This window comes from Rhinolophus sinicus, linkage group LG03 (genome assembly GCF_036562045.2).
Source record: "Rhinolophus sinicus isolate RSC01 linkage group LG03, ASM3656204v1, whole genome shotgun sequence".
In the NCBI taxonomy this organism is placed as follows: Eukaryota; Metazoa; Chordata; class Mammalia; order Chiroptera; family Rhinolophidae; genus Rhinolophus; species Rhinolophus sinicus.
Window position 1 is genome coordinate 130,948,789 of NC_133753.1, and position 22,196 is coordinate 130,970,984.

The 22,196-nt window shown below is 37.8% G+C and overlaps 1 protein-coding gene across 8 annotated transcripts in view; it reads right to left on the reverse strand.

Annotated features, from left to right (window-relative positions):
* Positions 1-22,196, reverse strand: part of MACIR (macrophage immunometabolism regulator) — a 122,869-nt gene that overhangs the window by 91,249 nt on the left and 9,424 nt on the right. For 4 of the 8 annotated variants that reach the window (XM_074328628.1, XM_019727974.2, XM_019727977.2 and 1 more), the window contains one exon: positions 14,857-17,585. The exons of 1 other annotated variant lie outside the window; for it this stretch is intronic. In XM_074328628.1, the coding sequence (XP_074184729.1) occupies positions 16,939-17,562 (624 nt within the window). In that variant the 5' untranslated portion in view covers positions 17,563-17,585 and the 3' untranslated portion in view covers positions 14,857-16,938. Of the gene's footprint in view, positions 1-14,856; positions 17,586-19,359; positions 19,410-22,196 lie in introns of those variants that run through there. 3 more of the 8 variants (XM_019727976.2, XM_074328627.1, XM_074328626.1) reach the window with 1 other exon arrangement.

Below are 22,196 nucleotides of genomic sequence, written 5' to 3' on the forward strand. Positions count from 1 at the left end.
ACTATCTTTCTATTCATTAGGCCACTTGCTTCCCATGGTGAGGAAAATATTGCAGACATTATTTCTAAATACAAACGAACAAAATGCAAAAACAAACTAAGTATAGAAACTGTTTTGTGCTAGGCAGAGCCCACACCAATGAGCACCTCTTATGTACTGGGTACCATCCTAAGCACTTTACATGTATTATCTCGTTTCAGCCTCACCTCAACCCATCTTTTCAGACGCAGACCCTGAGACACAAAATGGCTAAGGAACATGCCCAAAGTGACACAGTAAGTGATGGAGCCAGCTTTCAAGTTCAGGCATGGGTTCCCAACATCTTAACAGCCTTTCAGATTGTCAAGTGACAGAAAATACGGTATAATTTGGCAAGTATATCATGACCTGTAGAATTTGAAGATTTCTCTTTTCTTTGGTTCTTTCTTATCCTCTAAAAGTACATGATTCACTTAGAGTGATTCAATTACATACTTTGTATTTAAGGTATTCCTATAGAAATCTTTTTAGTGTGTATCCTTACAGATCAGTAGGGCCCTATTAACACATACTGAAAATTACAGACTCTTTGGACATGAGGGTGCTTGGAATTGCACATTTAATAAAGTGTTAACTAAATGGATATATTCCCAAACCAAGATAGGTACTTATAGGAGGCACAGTCATACAGTACCTGTGTAATAAATATCTGGTGAATGAATGAATGCAGTCTCATAAAATTCATTTATTTATTTATTCAACAAACATTTGTGACCAACTACGTGCCAGGCACTGTTCTAGGCAATGGGGATACAACAGTGTGCAAAACAGACAAAATTTCTGTCCCCATGGAGTTTATATTATGATAGAGAGAAACAGAAAATAAACAGAATAAGTAAGATGCTTAGTATTTAAGAAAGTCATAAAAGCTAAGAAACAAAAGAAAGCAAAGGAAGTGTATTGGGAGAATTGGAAGCAGTTTTGCAATTTTAGATAGGGTGGCAGGGGAGCATGTCCCTGACATAAACAGTCAATGCTTTTAAAATATTGACCTTGGCAAAGCCTTTTTCACTCGCTATTTAAACATTCAAAATTATAGTTCCCCGATATGTACAGTAAATTTAGCCAAATATATTCAATTAACATTGTTGGATATTTTTTACGTTTGGTATGAGCGATGTGATCTTTCTAGACTATTCCAGAATGAAATTTTAAAAATCATAAAGCATGATAGAAAAATAGGATACATCTTACAAATCTTTAAGGACAGGCCTAGATCGTTATTGTTTTGCTCATTTATATAGATGTCCGATACATCAAAACTGGATGTGTCTCCCAATGAAATCTAAATAAGTAAGTAAAATCCCATCTGGAGCCTTCTTGAAAATAATCCACTTTTGTAGATCCCTGCTGTCTTTGTCTCTCCCCTCAGCAGCCTGAGTATTATTTGAGGGTAGACTGGATGCCACGGTCTGTCACCCACACACACTCCTCCCTAGTGCCAGCAAAGCAAATCATGATGCCAAGCACTTATGTTATTTCTCTGACTTTAAATTTATTTTCACACACAAGATATGTCTGCATTCTATTAACAGAAAATGTGCAACTTAGACTTTTAAAAATATATCCCAAACTTGCTTATCTGACCATTAAGCCTTCTAAACCCATTTGAATACAGACCAGGCATTTATTACGTAGGAAATCTATAAAGTTCTTAGTTATAATTAGGCACACAGAGAATGACCCAAGTGCATTAGAAAGGAGACCACTCAAGTCTACTTAGCCCTCGCCCCTTCAGCTCTTTCCGAGATGCTTCATCCAGCCTAATAGCTAAATGTCACAGTTCCATGCCAAACGCATCAAGGACTTTCCTGGCACCAATGTGCCTACTTCAGAATGAGCAATATTTCAGCGTCATCAGAATTAACCATCCACTAAATTCAATTTCATAAGGCAGCATCATCCTCTGTGTTTCACCTTCATGCACAATTTATTATAATTTCATATGAAAAGCCAAAAGCTCAGAACACACATATATAGGCTCTCAAATTCCGGAACAGAGAGCCCTTTTCTTGAGCAGTTTTAGACCCTGGGTAGCAACTCAGACTGTAATTAGGTGTCTTCTCAGAGCATCTGACAGAGTTCACACTGAACAAGAGATTAAAGACAAAATGTCAGGATTTACCGATTTTGAGAAATCCCTGCATTCTCCTCCAGCCCTTCAGCACTGACAAGATGAGACGCTTCAAACAAGGACTCCCAGGGCCTTTGTGAAAGCAGACACAGTACCTGGTCTCCTCAGGAGCTCCCAGCATACACCTCAGAGCCGGGAGACAGGAACTGCCTGAGGTGCTTTCAAAATGGGACTGGAAATGCACCTCATCTGCAGTTAGGTCTTTTCTTGACTTTTATTTTTGATTACTTTCTTCTGTTTTACAAAACAGAAAGACAACAGACACTGCCATGTACATAAAAATTGAGATGGAAAATACAGACATTAATTACAAGGAAGGACTGTTAAGTAAAACCTAATATGAGAAACAGTAACAAGGATGCAACATCACTGTGTTGGCCTCTGGTTAAAATGCTGTATCTCAAGTTATTTTAAATTCAGGCGAAAGGCTATGTTGAGATGTCATAGGAAGGTCCTCGTTAGATGTAGGTGAAGCAGACACAAAACCACCAAGATTAAAACACAATAACTTTAAGGATGGGGGGGGGAACTGAAACTTCTCCATGCTGACCTAACTCATTAGGTCCATCACTTGTTACCAACTAAATATGCTGGCTACGTGCTCATCTTATAAAAGGGCTGTTTTCCACTGGAAAGGCAGAAACTGCCCACAAGTGTTGTCCTCTCACCAGTAACCATGTGAGAACAGGTAGTACATACACTGGGCACAGGCGGCAGGCCCCGCGTGAAGCCGGAGGTTTCCAGCAGTGCTGGCACGCTGCTGTGACACTCTCCCTGGTCTGACACATTGAACAATAACTCACATCCATCACAAGATCACTTGTCTGACCTCCTCGGTTAAATGGGTCTTTATTTTTAGAGAACAATGGGAATTATAGGAAACTGGAGGCCTCACATCACAGAACTATAAATAGTTGCTGTTAAATGCAGCCCAATGTTTTTGTTTTTCAATTTTAAAAAGAAGTTGATACTTGAGAGAAGGTATTCATCTGTTGGACAATTTATGAGTCCCCAGTGATGTCATCTTATCTAGGTGATTAAGGACCTATTTAGTTTTTCAATCAGACAAATCACTAGCTCTCAACAGGAATTTTAATCAGAAGGATTCCTCGCTGTGATGAGATTGTCCCCAGTGAACAGAACGTTATTGACCTTTCCTCCACAGGAAATTTAAATTTGTATCATTTGGCTGGTTAGGATTTCTGCCATTTCCCTGTGGATCAAGATTAGAGATGAACTTTCAGGTTTAGTCATACATTTAAAGCACAAACACATAACCCGCGAAAAGCCAGAGGCAGAGTGATGTCTTTCCTCCGATGAAAAGGTCACTGCTGTTTTTCCTCATTCATTCCAGCTGACCACAGGCTCCCGTGCTTACTGCCCCCATTTAGGGAACTCAAATTGGAAAACAGCCATACTTACGGATCCTCAGCATATTCATTACATTAAGATTATCTATTAAATTTAACTTTGCTCTCTCATCTGTATGCTAAAGGAAAAATCATTCCCTTGTGACAGACTAGACCTAACAGGACTTTCATTTTTTAAAAATGGGTAAATGAGGTTATGTTTATCAGAAAAGTTCTGGTTTGGTCTAGAAAGTTCCTGACTTGTACTACTACCGAGGTAAAAAGAAAAAAATCCCAAGTAAATATTCCTTAGAGAAACCTGCTGTTCTCCAAATAAGCAATTTCAGGGTACAACTCATAAAACTGCTGTATCATCGTGTATTAATTGAATGGGCTCAGGAGTCACACAGAAAACAGATCTCCTACCCAACCGAGTCAATAAAAAAATAACTAATGAAAGTTAATTACCATGATCTCAGAATTAAATTTGCAATTGTTTTCATAGTTCCAAAACTGAATTTATAAATTGATAGCTATGAAACACAGCAATCTCTGGGAACCTATACTATGTTCATTTATTTAATGATTTAGGACTAAGGAAAGGTTGTATGGTCTTACCCTAGAATTATACAAATATGAAACAGATTTAATAACAAAAAAAGATAAGACTAAAGCTTTATTATACCTTATTTAAAAGGTCACGTTGTCTGAAATCAAGGTCAGCTTACATTTCCACCTCAACACTTAGCCTCTAAATTAATTTTCAGTTTAATTTGTTCAGCAACACTATATATAGCATCTGATTCTAAGAGGATATGCACTTAATTATCACTAAATATCCGAAAATATTTAGGAAGTCTAACCTGTTATAACTAATCTATGTATATAGGCTTAGACGCAATTTAGAAATATTTTAATGTTTATCTATAAATCATTCCATTAATTTTACAATCGGTATTAAGTAGGCTTTGTAGTTTAGTCATGGATGGGCAGGAGTTTTTTGTTGGTTATTTATTTCTTCTTAAAGATATTTAAATCAGTGGGCTAGAGACTGTTTTATCTTGATAGGCAGGTTGGATTATACATTGCCTTTATGAATCATTTTCACCACTAAATGAGGTATATATGAAAGAGAAAAACCACTTTAGAATTCAGCTAGGAACAAATGCATAATTGCTTGACACTCTTCTTGGAAACTCAATTCAGATTTGACATCAGCCATTGCACAATATCAAGTATAAAAGCTATCTTCAGAGAATAAGTTGCTCTTCATAGCAAAATGCCCCAAATTGTTTTTAAACTGAGTTTTTATGATGTGTGACATGCCATGGCATTATTTTAAAGATACATAACTGAAAAGTGAGTGATGCAAACATCCTTAATTATATGCCAAAGGTGAACAGATGTCTGTTCCTTTATCATAAGCTGGGGAAAAAAAAAAAAAACAACAACTTACTATTGCACCAGACACTATGCTAAGCCCAGAATTCAAATCTAGGTTTTGTCCAATTTCAAGGCCCATGTTCTTTCCACTGCATATTCTGCTGCTTGGTTCCAGGGTGACCTGGCTCCTTCCAGGCATGCATCCTTCAATTCAATGACTGACGTTAGCAGTGCTGAAGAGTTAAACTGCGTGCAGAACAAAGATAACTGCTTCCCTAAAATCACCTCGCTCTTTCCCTGGCAGTTTCCTCCCGCGGGCCCTACCCAGGGAATTCTGGGTAGAACTCTGGTCCCTCTATTTAAGTGAAGGACCCGTAGGTTCTCAGTACAGAGTGTGAATACAAGAAGTGCCCAAGCTAAACAGTGTAGGCAAAAACATTTAAAAACCTTTCTTGCAGAATTATCCTAATCAACAAAAAACTACAGCTCAATCACACTTTTGAGAAGAAAAGATTGTGTAGGAGTTAAATGAATTGAAAGCAGAAGGTCAGGCTTTTTTACAAGGTGCTCCAGATTCTATCACCTTGCTCTAATTCTTGCATATTTCAGCAGTAGTCACATTTTTTTGTGACTTCACAGAAATAACAAGTCATTTAAAAAACTCCTGAGATGGTTACAAAAGGACTGTTAACACACAGTGTGCATCCACATATAGCCCATGGCATTGAGAACATTGGGATAAACTTGGAAGTCTGCAATGGAAAAGTTATTTTTAAATCTAAACCAGGTGATAATTTTAAAAAAAGGAGGAGGTGTTACTGAACCAACTTAGAATTTTTTCTCAGTTTCCACACTGTTTGCGTTGTTCCTTTCATTTCTGACACTATCAGTGTCATAAGCACTTGAAAAAATCTAGAGCAATTATCTGGAAACCCTCATACATAGGCTGATGATAATTCGGAGGTCTTTTAGCCACATATTTCTTCAAACATTAAATAAATTATTTACTTGTGAAGATTCTTCATCTCTTTTTAGAACAGTAACTTTAAAGTTTCTTGAATAGTACATTAGTGATAGCACATAATGATTACAGAGTTGTCAAACTGACGGTAAAACTGTCATGACAACCCAACTCCATGATACCTTTGGTTATATGGACACAAAATAAAGAGTAAGCAATATTTAACTTAAGGAAAACGTACAGCCTCCTGAACGTTAACTGTTATCCATAAGAGCCACCTACTACGTAATTTGGTTTAGTGCCAAATCATTGTGTGCACACAGTAGGTTCTTGTACAGAGTGTGAATAAACGTAAGCAGTTTTAATCTAGGAAAGGGTCAGAGGGAAAATATATATACTGTCATGCAGGGCATCTGGTCCCACTCCCCGCACAAGAACACAGGATATGGTGAGGCCAAAAAGGAACACCAACGGAGCCATAGATAGGGGAGTCATACCACTATATTCTCTCTGGCAGCTGGGTAGGAGACACAGGAAGAAGGAGCCGCAATCTGCCATGTGCTTCTCTGCCAACTAACCAACCCCCTTGCCAGCGTAGCCACGGCAGTTATATTAGTAGCTAAGGGCTAACTGGTTACAGCTAATGGCCATCTGATCACAGCTGATGGCCATCTACTACCCGAACCAGCACCTTTCCACGTTAAGGCCGAGAGCCTGGAAACTGCTCTCCTGGCTCTGTCCCCACATACACTCTCTAATAGCTACTGATTTCTAAACAAACCACAGATAGAATTAATATAAGGCATGGCCCCTGTAAGGCAGGCCATGAAAGAGGCCCCAAAGACTTCCCAGGTATGCTGAATACAGTCTGTGAATGGGGAGTTATTCATTAAACAGCCGCATAAAGAGGCTTGTGGTTACAAATTTTTAATGAAGCAACGAAGCGCACAGAGGGTTGTGATAAACTCTGATTATGTATCTAAATTTGTATGAATGGAATACTACTTTGAAAAGCCTGTAGGCACAAAATGTTTTCAGAATTTCTTTAATTTCAGCAAGATCCAATCATACATTCACAGAGCCCTCTTCCACACCAAATTTCCATTGCTTCAGCTGTTTTTATTAAAACTAGCAGCTACAGAGGGGTAGTGAATGCAGATTTGAGATAGACAGGCTAATTTACCTTTTCCACTTGCAATCAAATAAAAATTGATTTTTTATTTTTTGCCAATTTGTCCATCTTTTTAGCTGCATCACAAAGCCTTAAAGGGAAGAATTAGTATGAGTTTGAGGCTGTGTCACAGAATGAAGAATTCTACCATTGTGCATAAAAAAGACAATTTTGTTTTTACTTCAGAAGCTATGAAAAACTAAGCTGCACCAGTCATAAGAGATTATTGGAAAAAAGATCAAAAGATGGCTTGATAATTTCTTTATGAAAAATGAAGACAAGCTGAATTCCCAACAGTCTTTGTCAAAGTCACTTTACACAGGCTCAACGACACATAAGGGCATTGTTAGCAACTCTGGAAAACTTCAGCAGAAATAATTGAAAATTTCCCCGCAGGGCTCTCAACCTACCGTAGGCAAAACAAAAACAACCCTAAAAACAAAAATACTAGAAACCAGAAACTACAAAAACACTAGAAACCAGACCAGACATACAGGTGAGAGCAAAACAAGTCTAATGGAGGGCAGTAAACATGCAGTTTATGGTACATGTAAATATTTCCTTCTCCATAGGAAAGTAAGGAAACGATGAAAATGGAGCTCCTTTCATATTAAATGAAAGTAACATGTATGCCTTACAGGATTTTAGCTGTAGCTAACTGTAGCAAAATTAACGATAGCAATTAATTGCTTCTGAGGGTGTATTATGCTGTGTAGTTTGATCAGAGCCAGCGGGTTCTAAAGATGGAGAGAACAATGTGTGGTTATGCAGAGGAAGCTCCCTGGACCCACTTAACCCAGTGCCTAGAAAAAGTGGGGTCAACTCTGGCTCTTAGAAGTTGCGGCAGCATCAAGTTAAAGAGGGAAAAGAGAGGGAGAGAAAAAGGAGGAAGGAGCCATTTTCTGTAGTTATTATCTATCCCTTTGTTGCCACAGTTTCTGGAAATAAAGTGTTATCACAACACAGTCTCTGGTTTTACAGTTTTTTTTCCAGGATAGGATAAGATATAGTAGGATAGGATAGTAACCATATGACCAAGTTAACTATCAGTGCAAGAGAAATCACCTCTGGAAAGCCATATTCTTAAGGGCTTCATAGGCCAAAGAAGGAGATTAGAAATTGTGCTATTCTTCTTTAAAAACAACAACAACAACAAATGAAGAATCAAAAACTCACAGATAATAGTTTAGTGGTTACCAGAGGGTAAGGGGCCAGGGGGTGGTAGATGAGGGTAAAGGGGATCAAATATATGGTGATGGAAAGAGAACTGACTCTGGGTGGTGAACACACAATTTGATATATAGATGATGTAATACAGAATTGTACACCTGAAATCTATGTAACTTTACTAACAATTGTCACCCCAATAAACATTAATTTAAAAAAACAAAAACAAAAAAAACAACAACGAACAGGTTTTCCAATTATCAGAAATGACTGCATTGTGAGATAAGAAGTAGAATGTTCTGCAGGGTAGGGCAGTATCATGCCCTTAAAAGACAGGACTCTAAAAACCATTGCCAAGAACACAATCTCACTGGAGGCATAAATAATGGATTCTGCAAATAAGACAGTCAGCAAATGTTCACCACATGGTTCAGAAGCCCCTAACCAAAAATACGAGGCATGTTGAAGAAAAGGTTTACAGTACAAACTTCAGAAACCTATTGACCTAGGTGGCTCTGTTCTAGTATCTTTTATTTCCAAAATTGTATTAAGTCCTCATATTAGGAACTAGAAAGCAAATCCAACAAATTTTAAAACCACTGCACTGGATAGAAATTACTAGCAAAGAAATGTAGAATAAGAATCAAAATAAGACTGTCCATACATATCTAAAAATGCTCATTTTTTAACCTTGCTAAAGCCCATGTTCAAACAAGAAGGCAAACTGGATTCAATGAGAAAAATTTTCCTGTAATAATAGATATTGCGACTTAGGTCAGTGATTCCCAAACTCAATGGTTATGATTCAACAAAAAAAGTTTTAAATAATTGAGTTGATAGCTCCAATATATGTACAATTATTTATATATTTTATATTATACATTTACTACCACTGGCAAACTATATACATGAGGTATACAGAACAAAACTTTTAAAAGCATAAGATAAAAAATATTTTAAAAGTAGGTCTGATAATATCTTCCCAATCCAAGTGGATCATATTTGCATCACTGACAATGTCAACAGCCCACTTCAGAAACAAAATTTAATTAGTTCATTAATTAGATGTGAGGGGCAACACATATTCACCCATAACTCTCTAACTCTCTCTCTCTCTCTCTCTCTCTCTCTCTCTCTCTCTCACACACACACACACACACTTTTTTGACATTTTGTAATATTTTATCCCAAATACTTAAATTTTAAATGTAGTGCTTTTATTTTACTATTTAGAACCTTTTTAAAGCAGTTGTAGGGTGAATAAAGACATGGCAAACCAGGGGTTTCAAAGATAGTTTTTATTATTGCTAATGGCTGCACTTTAGTCAGCAACCACTATGTGACAGGCATTTTATATTACATACTTTATGTCTAATGCTCACAGGAACTGTAAAGTAGAAATTATGTTTCCCATTTTATTAAAAAAAATCATCATCATCGTAATAAAACTAAGGCATGTGATCAACGGTGTCCTGTAAATAAGTGATGGAGACAAGGTAGATGAGACTTTATCTTTAAAACCACAAAATCAAGATGGTCACAATTAAGGGCCAAGCATTTTATATATATATGCTTTCATAAAAAAAAAAGTATATATATATATATATTTACAGTTGGCTCCTTAAAGCAGAGAGAGGAACAGAGAAATCAGATATTATTAAATATTCTTTAGATTAAAAAATAACAGCTTCCAGACATTTCCACCTGTTCCTCTCCCCATCTCCCCCAGTCAAGTTTTGTTTTTAATCCTAGAAAGAGGCCTGCAGGAGAGAATTCTGGGAGTGGCTACAGTGGTTGGACAAACTCAGCCCAGGGTGTTTCTACTGTTGTTTTCTGAAACCTCAGAGTGTCTTGAGTACTGTATTTCCTAAAACAGTATCTTCTAATCTTAAAAGAGATCTCGTTAAGGGTAAATTTTGGAACTTGCAGAACAGGTCATTCTGTTCTGCTTGAGGAAGAACAAGAACAGTGGTGAGAAAGCAAGCTAGATTCCCTCTGCACATATCTTACGGGCTGACTGTGCAGGAGCATCTCAGACTTTCTCTCAGGACCAAGTTTCCAGTTATGTTCCCAGGTAGGACCTGAAACAGGCTACTGGCTACCCAGAAACTTCTTCCACTCTGGAGGTATATGCAGCTCTTTGAGATCTCGGACTGCCAGGGACCCACAAAAATGACAGGGTCCTTGAAGTGGGGGAAGTTACGTTAAGGTAAGAATGTTGTTGACTTATGAGTAATGCTGATTGTAAAATGTGGTTTGACAGTTCAACTACCATGATTTTCAATTTCACTGCTAAATTCTTTACCAGAAAACATAGGGCAAACTCAAAATGACTTCCTTTTCTGCAGATTTTTATTTTTAGAAAGATGTATGACACAGTTCTGTCCAGGTTGGTTTTGATAGTAGGGAAAGTAGAATGAATGAACTTCAAGGCCGTTTCCAGTCTTATATTCCCATACAGCATTCTCATCTGCCAGGGAGGCGCTCACCCTCCGACCCGCCTGGCAAACTCCTTTTCACCTCCAGGCCCAAGCATAGCTTCTCTGGTGAAGCTTTCCCCTCACTTAAGTTGGAATTATGAACGTCTCCTCTGTGTGCTCAAAAAATTCTTCAATCTATGTTCATTAGCAGCACTCATTTTAAAATGCAACTATTTGTTCGTGACCATGGCTTTATTTACTCATCTTGTATTCTCATGACTTATCACTATGCCTGGCACATAATCTAATCACTATAAATATTTGGTGGATGAATAAAGTATTAAACTATCCATTTATTTATCCCTCATCGCTCTCACCTCGTCTGACCCCAACTCCAATATTTCAGTTCTTTAACGACAACTAGCCCTCCACGTTAACTCTATTAGAAAATGGATCAGTCCATTACAGCCAGTCACCGAGAACAGTCGCGATAACTACTGAACATTATTGGCGTGCTCTGCCCCTTCTCAGATTCCACTGTTTTGTTGAATCATGAATTTGAAGGAGCATCAATTTCTACAAATACAGTAGTTTGGCTTAGTGGTTCTATTTCAACAAAAATTTGTTAGTTTTTATATACTTTACATAACGATGCTTTTAAATTGTTTATTCTCTGGTTATCTCTATCCTAGTCACAAGGATCCTCAAAAAAAGCAAGGAATGAATTAAAGAAAATCTGAACAAAGAACACAATCCCCATCTATTTCACTTTGAGGACTTGATCCACCAAACTTTTAAGAAATGAATTTCTGGTGGGAAAAAAGTTACACCAAATGTAATATTGTATGCTCTTTTCCCCTTAAAAAAAGTCTATCGGTTGTTTTTAATGAATACCTTTTTGAACTATAAGTAGATTACCTTATGTGGCCTACCATAAAACAGTATTTAAATCTATAAATATCCTAATCCCTTAAATATTTTCCTTATAACTGCATTAATACCTAATTAGATGAGCATGACACTAACAATACAAATATTAGGAAAAGAATAACAAAACTCAAACTTTATAAATATTAGAAAGTAAAATACAGAAATCAACTAATGCAGGGATCTAGTTGGTCATTTGAAAAGATGCTCTATATTAGGAAACTTCTTGAGCAAAACACTTTCCATATATTTTAATTTCTTATACAAATTATGTCAAGCATTCACATTTTAAATGTACATCAGGATCTAAATACACCTTCTCTGTTATTCTCACTCCACCCCAAGATGAAGAGCAGTGCAAGCAAAAAAAAAAGTACTAAACTATCCATTTATTTATTCCTCATCGCTCTCACCTCTCCTGACCCCAACTCCAATATTTCAGTTCTTTGACAACTACCCCTCCACCTTAATGCTATTAGAAAGTGGATCAGTCCGTTGCAGCCAGCCACCACGAACGGTGGAGGTAACCACAGAACATTATTGGCATGCTCTGCTCCTTCTCAGACTGCATTATTTTGTTAAGATTTTGCCTTCCCCATATTTTTCATCTCCCCATACTTCCCTATGAAGGCACTATTTTTCACTTTCTACATAGACCAGCAATGCAAGTGAGCACATCCGCTAAGTTGACCGGGCTATTGAAGATAGTTCTCAGATTTCAGTGCTATAGGATTTAAGCTCCACTCACTCTCTTAAACTGTTGTTTATTCTACAAAGCATTCACTTGGCATTTATATTATGCCACCTTGCCCTCCCTGTCCCAATGCTTCTTCAAGAATCATGTCCTTGAAGGTGAAATTGATCTTCAGCCCTTTTGTCACGAGTGCCTGCATGTGCTTAGAAGGTGCTTTGTGGGTGCTAGTAACGGGGGCCATTCTCCTCTGTTCTCTGGTTAGAAGAGAGGGCCCGGAATGGTCTTCTACTCAAAAATGTCCAGATCATTTTTCAACTCACACTATAATCCACTGCGGGGGGTGTGGTGGGCAAACATTTTATCTCCAGTGTAATGCTGATCGATTTGGTAGCAGCTGCCTGAAATGGTGGTTGGTTCAACGACAATGATGAGGCTGCATCTGGACGGAGAGAGAAACTGCACACTGAAGAGTGATGTCTGCCCCACGCACAGGTGAGAAGCATGGTGCTATGCATGCTTACCATTTGCCATGTCAGTTCTAACCACTTAGCCGAAATCTGAATTTCAGTAAGTTCAACAACTCCTTACTGCTTAAGTTCCTTTCCCTAACTGAAGCCTTAGGCCAGGGAATCGATGATTTAAAGTCTTCCAAATATATATTTCCACGCGCAACCCTTTGACATAAAAGTTGGGTGAAGAATAGCCTTCCTGGTGAATCAGACTTACAGGTCATCATCACAAACCCAGTGTTCCCTCCTCTTTCCACATGCACACAGTAAGAACCCGTTCCCGAGAGCGTTGGGCAGGAACTTTGAAAGTGCTGCTAGCTTTTCCACAAAAGCGAAAGCATCAGAGCCCTTCGTTCCAAGAAGCCACCCCAGCCAGGATCATATAAGGATTCCACTGACTGTGCAGCTACTCTTTCATTCCAGTAGATGCTGCATTCTTCTGTTTAAAGAGTTCCTTTTTCTCATCCTGTGCTCGCCCATAAATCTGTACATCAAAGACAACCCCAAGATCAGGGGTGACACTGCTTAGGAGATACGGTTTCAGACTTTTCCTCTGAAGTTATTTAATAAGGCCCTGCACAAAGTCGTTTCACAATGGTGAGAAGACAAATTCAACATCTCCCCCCAACGAGAGTACCTAAGTATCCTAGGGGCTCAGCAAACTCAAAATAACAAATCAAACCCATTCTTCTTTTGATTTGTGTCTAGTGCTGCTCTCCTCAGCCAGAAAAATCCTTCATTTTCTTCTCATGTAAAATATCAAAGAGTCCATTTCATAATTCCTACTTAAAGGAGCACATTACAAAGTGAAGTGCATCATTACGTGCTGACAACCTCCACTTCCAGCTTTCGGATCGCATTTATTACATTTCCAAGGCAATCTTCATCAGTTTCCATTTCTCTAATCAAATTATATTGTTTAAAAGCCAATTTCATTTAATCCTTGCTGTCCTCTCTGCACTACAGTAACGTACATCCCTGCTCTCCCTCCACCCCACATCTTCTAAACCACTTACTCCATTAATAAACTGCTTGACAGTCTCTCCTCCTACTTTCTCTGACTGAGAACAAAGCACTTAGGCCAGGGTCATTTAAAAATTCCCTTTAAAACAAAATTTCAGTGGTTGTAATGGAATAAAAGCCTTTCCAAGATAAAAGCAAGAATGAGAACATAAGTGAAAATTGGTTGCTTTTCTCAAGATCTCAAAAAATATTCTTTCTTTAGTGAAACACCAATTTGCCTTTTAAAGGAAGTTTTAGAATCTTCTAAGAGCTTCCCGAAACCGCAAATATTGAAATCATTGAAAAGAAAACATCTCAAAGAAGAAAAAAGTGACCCACACACGGGACTTACAGGGCCTAAGTGAGAGCCACAGACAGGGCTTGATGGGCAGGACAGAGCCCAGAAGACCCACGGGTTCGGAGTGAGTTTACATTTTAATTCCTCCCTGTAGTCTTTTCTTCCCTGACTGCAGACTACTGGAGCCCTGGAATACATATGCAGCTGGCCAGAAGTCAGAGGAGCAAGAGCGCTCACCTCAGAGTGAGGCAGGACTGAAATTCTATTGCTACTTCCTGCCTCTGCTGATCCTCTAAAACATGGTATTTCTGAAAAAAGAAGAGAAATTTGATGTTACGTGGTACTGCAATGTGAGGGCAAAGCAAGCACTATAAGATAACATCATCAGGTAGATATGGCCAAAAGTGTGCCCCATGTACTATGGAATATTAAATTAAACTGAATTTAAAAAGAATAAAAAGAGTTCAAAAATAGAACATATTAAAAGACTAGAGGAAAAGAGGAAATGGGATTTTTTTGATTTTTTTAGCTAAAAGAGATCCAGCCTAACCTTTTTTCTTGGAGAACAAGACCACGGAGTGCAGAGAACGCAAGAATTCATTAATGAAGGGGCTTGACAAACACATTTTGAAAACTTACTGCCCATGAGTTTTGAAACTTTCTTTCTAGGAAAGAAAACTTAAAATTACATATCTTTACCAGGCAGACAACAGCAAATAGGCCATGTTTCCAACTTTTCACCCTTCATTTTCTGCAACAGAGTTTCATCTGTCTTCAAGTAAAAACAAAACAAAACAAAACAAAAAGCTACATTTTTTATTTAGCTCAAGAAATTATTTAGGTGCATAGGCAGGGACAGATCTCACAGGTACACAGTTGTGTTTCGTAAGGGAATGAATACATGTCATTGTCATGAATACATCTTTTACCTTGAAATGGGAATGAGCACCAAAAGTAATTTTTTTTTTTTTTTAAACAAAAGTGGGGCCTAAAAATAAGTGCTTAGGTGGAATTCTTGAACAGGAACTAGCCTATTCATGGTGAACCTCGTTTAAAGCATCACACAACAATGTGTGTTTACATCACCCTTTTATTTCATAGTTAGAAATAACACAGTTCCACAGGGTAAATCATCAATAAATAACGATGTTTAATCATTAAAAGTAAAAATCCCAACTCTTTGGCATCTGACAGGATTCTATTTCTTGTCAAACTAATGACTATATAGATATAGTTCATCTTAGTGATCATTAGTCAATACACTATGTTACAAAGGTGCAATTTACTTTAAAATATCAACAGCTGAAAATTTCCAGCCCACTAAGAAATCCGATCAGCTTAGTAAGACATGGGCCAAGGTTCTTTCACATGGTTTGCCTCAATGAAAGCATAATAAATGTTGATTAAGTGTTCCTAGGGTTTCCTAATACTTATTCTGCTCTAAATAGTTTGCCATTTATTCTGGCGAAAGAAAAGTCACAACTGCACCAGGAATGACCCACTGAATTAAAAGGTGTTCTTATTTTATAAGCAAGATTGCTAACACCTAAGAAACTCACAGCCTCTGAAATAAAATTTAAAATAAGCAGTTCTATGCTGCCAGAAATGCCAATTCAGTAATAAATTGCACCTTCAAGAGTCAAATAGAAGAAATAGAAACTTTTACAAAAGGTTAAGTTACATACTTTTTTTTTTTTTCCCAAAATATATTCAAGAATAGTTCAGCTGTATTTGTTACTAAAGCCAGGGTAATATCTCTTTAGCAACAAATTAAACCAGTGCAATTGACATAAATTGTTAAGTAATCCAGGATTAACCTATTAAAACTGTAGAAGCACTTTAGGCTCCTATACTAATCCTAGAAACTGGAATTTCAACGAGTGCTTGTGCTGCACCAAACTAAAACTGGAATGACCCGATGCCATGCTGACTGGTGTCACTTCATACTTCGGTTAAGCATTCAATAGTAGAAATCATGAGTTCCTCTACTAAAGTTCCATTCACTTATAGAACATTCAGATGCAATTAGTATTATGCCTAGAATCCACAACTAAAAGAATCCTTTCCATTTTAAAGTTCCAGATGAATTTTAAATTAGAAAATAAGCACGAAGGAAACTTTTTCAACTTACGAAAACTTCATGTTGGAAACTTCCTGGAAAAGCTTCCCCCGACCCATTGTAAAATAAATACTTTGTATCCCAAATTGAGTTTTATTAAGACACACGTTAATAACGCTATAAAGAAATATCTTACAGCCATAGAGATCAATAATTTTCCATGCGGAAATTAAAAAATTCATTGCTCAATAATATTATTGAGGCAAGTGAAGAAACATTATTCTCTTGTCAATCTGCAATGTTAATTTTTTTCAGTGCAAAACCAGTTATAAAATATTTAAACTCAATATTTAAAAATAAAAAGTGGTCCAATTCAGCAATGTTCAAGTTCTAAATTTCATAAAACAAATCATTACATACATTTTATAGTAAAATACAGAGATTAAAGAAGTACTTGAGTACTTAAGATATAAATTTCTAATCAACCAGACCAAGTCAGCAACAACCAAGCAGATAACATTCCCAATTCGAGCGCCAGAATCATAGATGATCCCGCGGTACCAGAGCCTTTTATCCTAGCTCAAAAGCCACAGAAACTAATGGTCAACATTCTGCTTTCTTTGCAGTTGCGTGCTCTAGAATTTCCCCCCCAGTACCTGTGATTTCATTTCTGTATCCAAAATTTGACCCAAACAATTGTTATGTTCCTGGAGCACTTAGCTGATATAACCATCTATGACATGAAGAGTCCTGTACAGAGCACAACAGTGGGTTCTTCTAGCCCAGTGCAGGCTGACCTCAACTGGTTTACACTCTGCAGGTCATTCATGTGTTATTCCGAGCAAACACACGGTCCCCTCTGAGCGTGAGGTGTTGCAGCTGGTACTGTAGCACTTCTGTGTCCGCCGGCTCCTTGATGTTCATTTTATCTAGATTGAGGTAGTCCAGAGATTTGGAGTGAGCCCTCTTACCTTTAAGAAGACACAGAGGCAGGGGCCCGTGGAGGGCCTTATAAGGTTCATACGGTAAAGATTTAGTGCACTTGTCTCCTGAGCTGGGCATCCGCCTTCGCCTCCTGCCATTGACAGCTGGAATCTCGTACGGCTGGTAGTACCTACTCCTGGTTTTATACAAACGAGAGGAACGGGCAAGTCCTGTATCCAGCTGTTTGGAGCGCAAGGAAGGCACGGCTTCGCCCTTACTCTCTTCCCCTCCCGTGCACTTCTGAGCTAACTTCAGGAGTTCCTCACCAGTCGTGAAGCCCACCAGATAGTTCGAGTCCATGTGCAGGATCTGGTAGCCTGACACAGTCCGGCGCATCGGGGAGCATGGCGTGCTGGAGCAGCGGGGCTTCTCTGCCTCCACCCTTCCTGGGGAGCTCCCCTCGGCCACGGGCAAGGGCAGGGTGCTCAGGGCACTTCTGGACTCTCCATTAACATCTACTTCCATTTTAGGCACCAGTCTGCACACTCCTAAAAGTAGACAGACAGATTAGAAGAGTGGAACGCGCAGAACCTTGGGCCAAGCTGGGTCATTTTAGGACGCTTAGGGACCATGAAATAACACTGGCCTTGAAAAACAGCCAATGTACAACTGACAGATTTTTATCTATCTCTATTTAATGTTCCAGAGCAGGCATGAAATGACTACCACTTCGCTGCCTTCAAGAACTCAAAGGCAGATTAAATTAAAGTCTGGAGTATCACTCAAAGGGAGTTCAGAAGGAGAAGCCAGCAGAAAACAACACTTCTCTCAATACAGTACTCCATGCAATCATACAAAGTTTATTCCTTGACGCAATATTAAGCAAATCAAATACAGATCTCAACATCAAGCAAGTAAAAATAATCATACACATTTTCACAAGAATCCACAAAATCTTTCTGACATGAAAATTAATCTTTACATTGCCCATCATTTAATTTAAAATATGTGCTCAGCTCTTCCACCTGCAATTCTTTTCAACTGTGTTTAAGGGGCATATAATAAAAGATAAAAGCTGATCCATTTCTGCAAAGCATCCAATTTAGGCCTAAAACTTTTTTCTTACAGTATGGAAGAGTCTTTCTTAAGGGAAGTTTCCCCCAAACATTGTAAATGTTCCTACCTGAAGATCCCCAATGAATTATTTAAAGAAAACCATTTTTGTAGTTTAAAAGTGAACCCTAAATCCAACAGATCAGGTCATTTTTAATACTAAACATGAAAGATATCAGACGTTATTTTATTTGACTATTTAACCATAAATATACCATCTAAGACACTGTACTTTTGAATAGTTGAGTAAATGGCACAACAACAATTCATAATGAATACTAATATTATTCATTATAATGATCGCATTATATAGTTCGGAAAGCCCCACTGACAAGAAGTAACACAAATAATGGCCAGGTTCCTCGAAAGCTGCAGACACATACAATTTTGAAATATAAAATACTAAGGGAAACTGAGTTCCAATGTCATTTGAGAAAATTTATTGCTACTTGATTCTCATCTAGAAGTAGATAACACAGTTTTAAGTATCTCAGATCACTAAGCAAAATTATGTCAAATAACTGATTTTAAGATGAAATATTTATTGGAAATGGCTATTATATGAAACAGTCGTATGACTCCTTTGGTAAAACCTTTCCCTAACTGAAGCACGTCCTGATGTTTGGGTATTCATGTAAAATGAAGGAGCTACAGAAAAGCCACAAACTTATTCCTTCATTTACATGCTACATTTCTTTCATTAGAAAATAAACCAAGACTATGAAGTTACCAGAGACCATCCTGTCCTCATCACAGTCCTCATCTATAGCACAAATGAAAACTAAATTAATAACGATTCCTGAGATCAAACAATTACTAAAGGGATCACTAGTTTTACTTACTTTGTACTCTAAGTCTTAGACTATTTCCAATTTTAATTTAACCAAAATACCTTAGCCCCTCAACCCTTCCAGATTTAAAGTAATTGGCTTTATTCTATTTTATGCATATAAACATAAATTTATATTTGTGTAGTTTATATGTCTATAGAGAGGATAAAAATAGTAGGTGACTACCAGCTACTTTGATATGCATACAAAAACCGAAAGATTTCTCATCTAATAAACTGTAGAGGGCTATACGAAGCTTCATCAAATTTTAGGCTGAACAAATGTTTAAGCCAAATGACAAACTAATCCTTCCTTTCTCACTAATTCTGTAGCCCAGAAAGAGCACAAGAGCACAGCTTATAGAAGGCCTCCAACCTACCTAACCTGACAGGCAGCTACAGGCAGGAAGTGATTCTCTGACACTTCATTCTGAAAAGACAAGGAGAGAGGAGGGTCAGTGAGGCCAAAGGAAGTAGGACTGTGGAGGAAATGGAGCATACACACATAGTGGGGGCCCCACCCAAGTAGAGTTACCCAGGAGGTAACACTCAAGCAATCAGTCACATTACGTGACACACTGGTCTAGGTCTCTTGCAAATCTGGCAGTCCACGACAGTCCACGCATCTCCAGCAGCCACCTTACTGCATTCCCATTTGCTATATTATAAACCTCCTGCAATCCATGAATTCACACCCTACCCACCCTGAACTGGGTAAGACTGAAAACTGAGGGTAGGCTGAAAGTCATCATTTTTACCTGTGAGGGATAAACAGTGCTAAGCAAGCTAATAGTGTACAAAGTCACAGTAAAGAAGAGTGGGCAAAGGCTTCTGTGAGCAATAGGTCAAAAATTTGTTCCCACACTAAGCCAATCATGTTGCATCAATGCAGGCTATCAGGAATTCTTAGAATCTCTAGGGGTTGAGGATAAAGGATGGTAGAATACAAAGTCTTGAAAGAAAAAAGGCAGAAATTATGTATTAGCTAGAAAATAAGTACCTAGAAAATTAGAAGAGTGGAGTGAGGCAACATATAAAGGTCAAAATCTGATGTGACGTGAAACAGACACTACTGTTAGATGAGTAACTATCACTGGGTACATTTCCAGCAGATTCTTCAGGCATCTACTTGATAGACAACCTGCATCGTTAAGTAGATGTGGTTTAAGAGCTCTGGAAATTTCAACCAAGCAGCCTGGTGTAAAAAACTTACATGCTTTGCTGATGTAAACGTACTCCCTTATAGAAAACACTACTTAACCAGAAAGTTAACGAAATAAGCATTTCTACTGTCCTCTAACACAAATCTTTAACCTAGTAACTCAGGTCAAGCCTCTATGTAAAATTTCTGAATGATAGTCTCACTGCACTCAAATATGAAAATGTTCATTTTACATATATTGCATACATAGCTGTTACATGCGGAACTTCTAATGAGTAAGTCTAAGGGTGGAAAATTGTTTGTACTTTTTAGCTATAAAACATCAGCACTTCTACTCCAAGCAATGGCACAGTCGCAAAATAGATCTTTTGGATGGTTTCATTGATCTCTACAGTGTATTGTCATATATACAAGAACATCTTCAGATCTTGATATTTAAGTAGAAATGTGAATGGCGCAACAAGGACTTTTGCAAATTGCTTAGATTTTTTTGTTTGTCTTTTCCTTTTTACCTATATATAGCATTTCTAAAGAACATCTATTGTGTGGAACTAAGAAACCTTGGTGGCGGCTGGTTTTCAGAGAAGAAAGAGAGCACTGATTGGCAAATATTTCAGTTTCAGCTGGGTGGAATGCTGACTAAGCAGCATACCTTCCATTCTTCAACGTGATTGAAAACAAAACTTTTTATGCTGTTAAATTCCTGAGAATTTCCTGACTAGATTTAAATACTGGAGTACGGTCCTGAGAGCAGCAGTTATAGAATTAACTTTTTCAGGTTATCTTTTACAAACATTTTTATTTCTTTATTCATTTATTTGTTGTTTTATTTCTTTTTTTGAAGGAGGGCGCAACTCACACGAGCCCATGCAGGTATCGAACCAGCAACCTTGGTGCTACCAGCTCAGCTTATCTTTTAAATGGGCCGAAGTGGTGCAGGTACTGTCCTACGGCGGATAGTCTAGGTACTTTCTAATTCCAGAAATCTACACACAAAAAAGGGTGATGCTAAAAACAATAAAGACTGAGCGAGTCTCACAGTCAACATATCTTGATATATGGATGGTCAGTATTTTGCATTGAAAAGTTTCTTACTAAAAGTCATTCATCAGGAAACTTGGCTCTCATGACTAGAACTGGAGATGGTCTGTGGTGAGCAGTACATTCTTTTTATTTTACCATGAAAAATCTGCTTGTGGGTTTGTTATTTTCAACCAACCTATTCATGACTAAACATTGTGTTCCATATCCTCAAATAAATCTTGTAACAAAAAAAGCATATTTCTAAGATAAATGACAACAAAGCACTTTCATACATATCATAGGTATGTGAAACAGGCACCATTCCCACCACATCAATAAAAATAAATGTGAACTGAGAAATCAGGTCCAGGTTAATTCAGGTCCAATGCCAACTTCCGCATTGCAGAGCACGGAAAACCAGAAACCAGCAACACCCTTATTGCTTCCATCAATGCCTTTCAGATATACTTTAAAGCAAAACTAAAGACTAGAAGCAGAAAACAGAAAAAAAAAAATATGTCATAATAACAGAAGCAGCAAAATTTCAGTAGCTACAAGAGTCTAGAACAGAAAATGCAACAAGAATAGTCAACTTCTAGTTGAACAATGCTTTGAAACCTGAGTTTCTGAAACAAGTACCAGGAACAAATATAATTTTTTTTAAATAACACCTAAGGGTCTTGAATATCTAATTCTCTCACAACCCAATCAGTAACACTGGCACTGACATATACTTAATAGAGCACATGAAAGACCTGGAAATGTCATAGGCGCCACTGTATTTCTTTGAAATACAAGAGGATTCAAATTAGACAACACCTGACAAGGTAGCACTTTAATATTCACCTGAAAAATATACACAGTGTACATTTTAAAAACACTGGGTACAGCATGCAATTATGAATTTTGGCTAAAACTAAAGCAAAAAGGCCCAAACCACAACACGCATGCAGGGGATCCCAGCGCACCGAGAAGAGCATATTCAAAACACGGTGACCTATATGGAATCTGCTCAGTTTTGAACACTCTCCA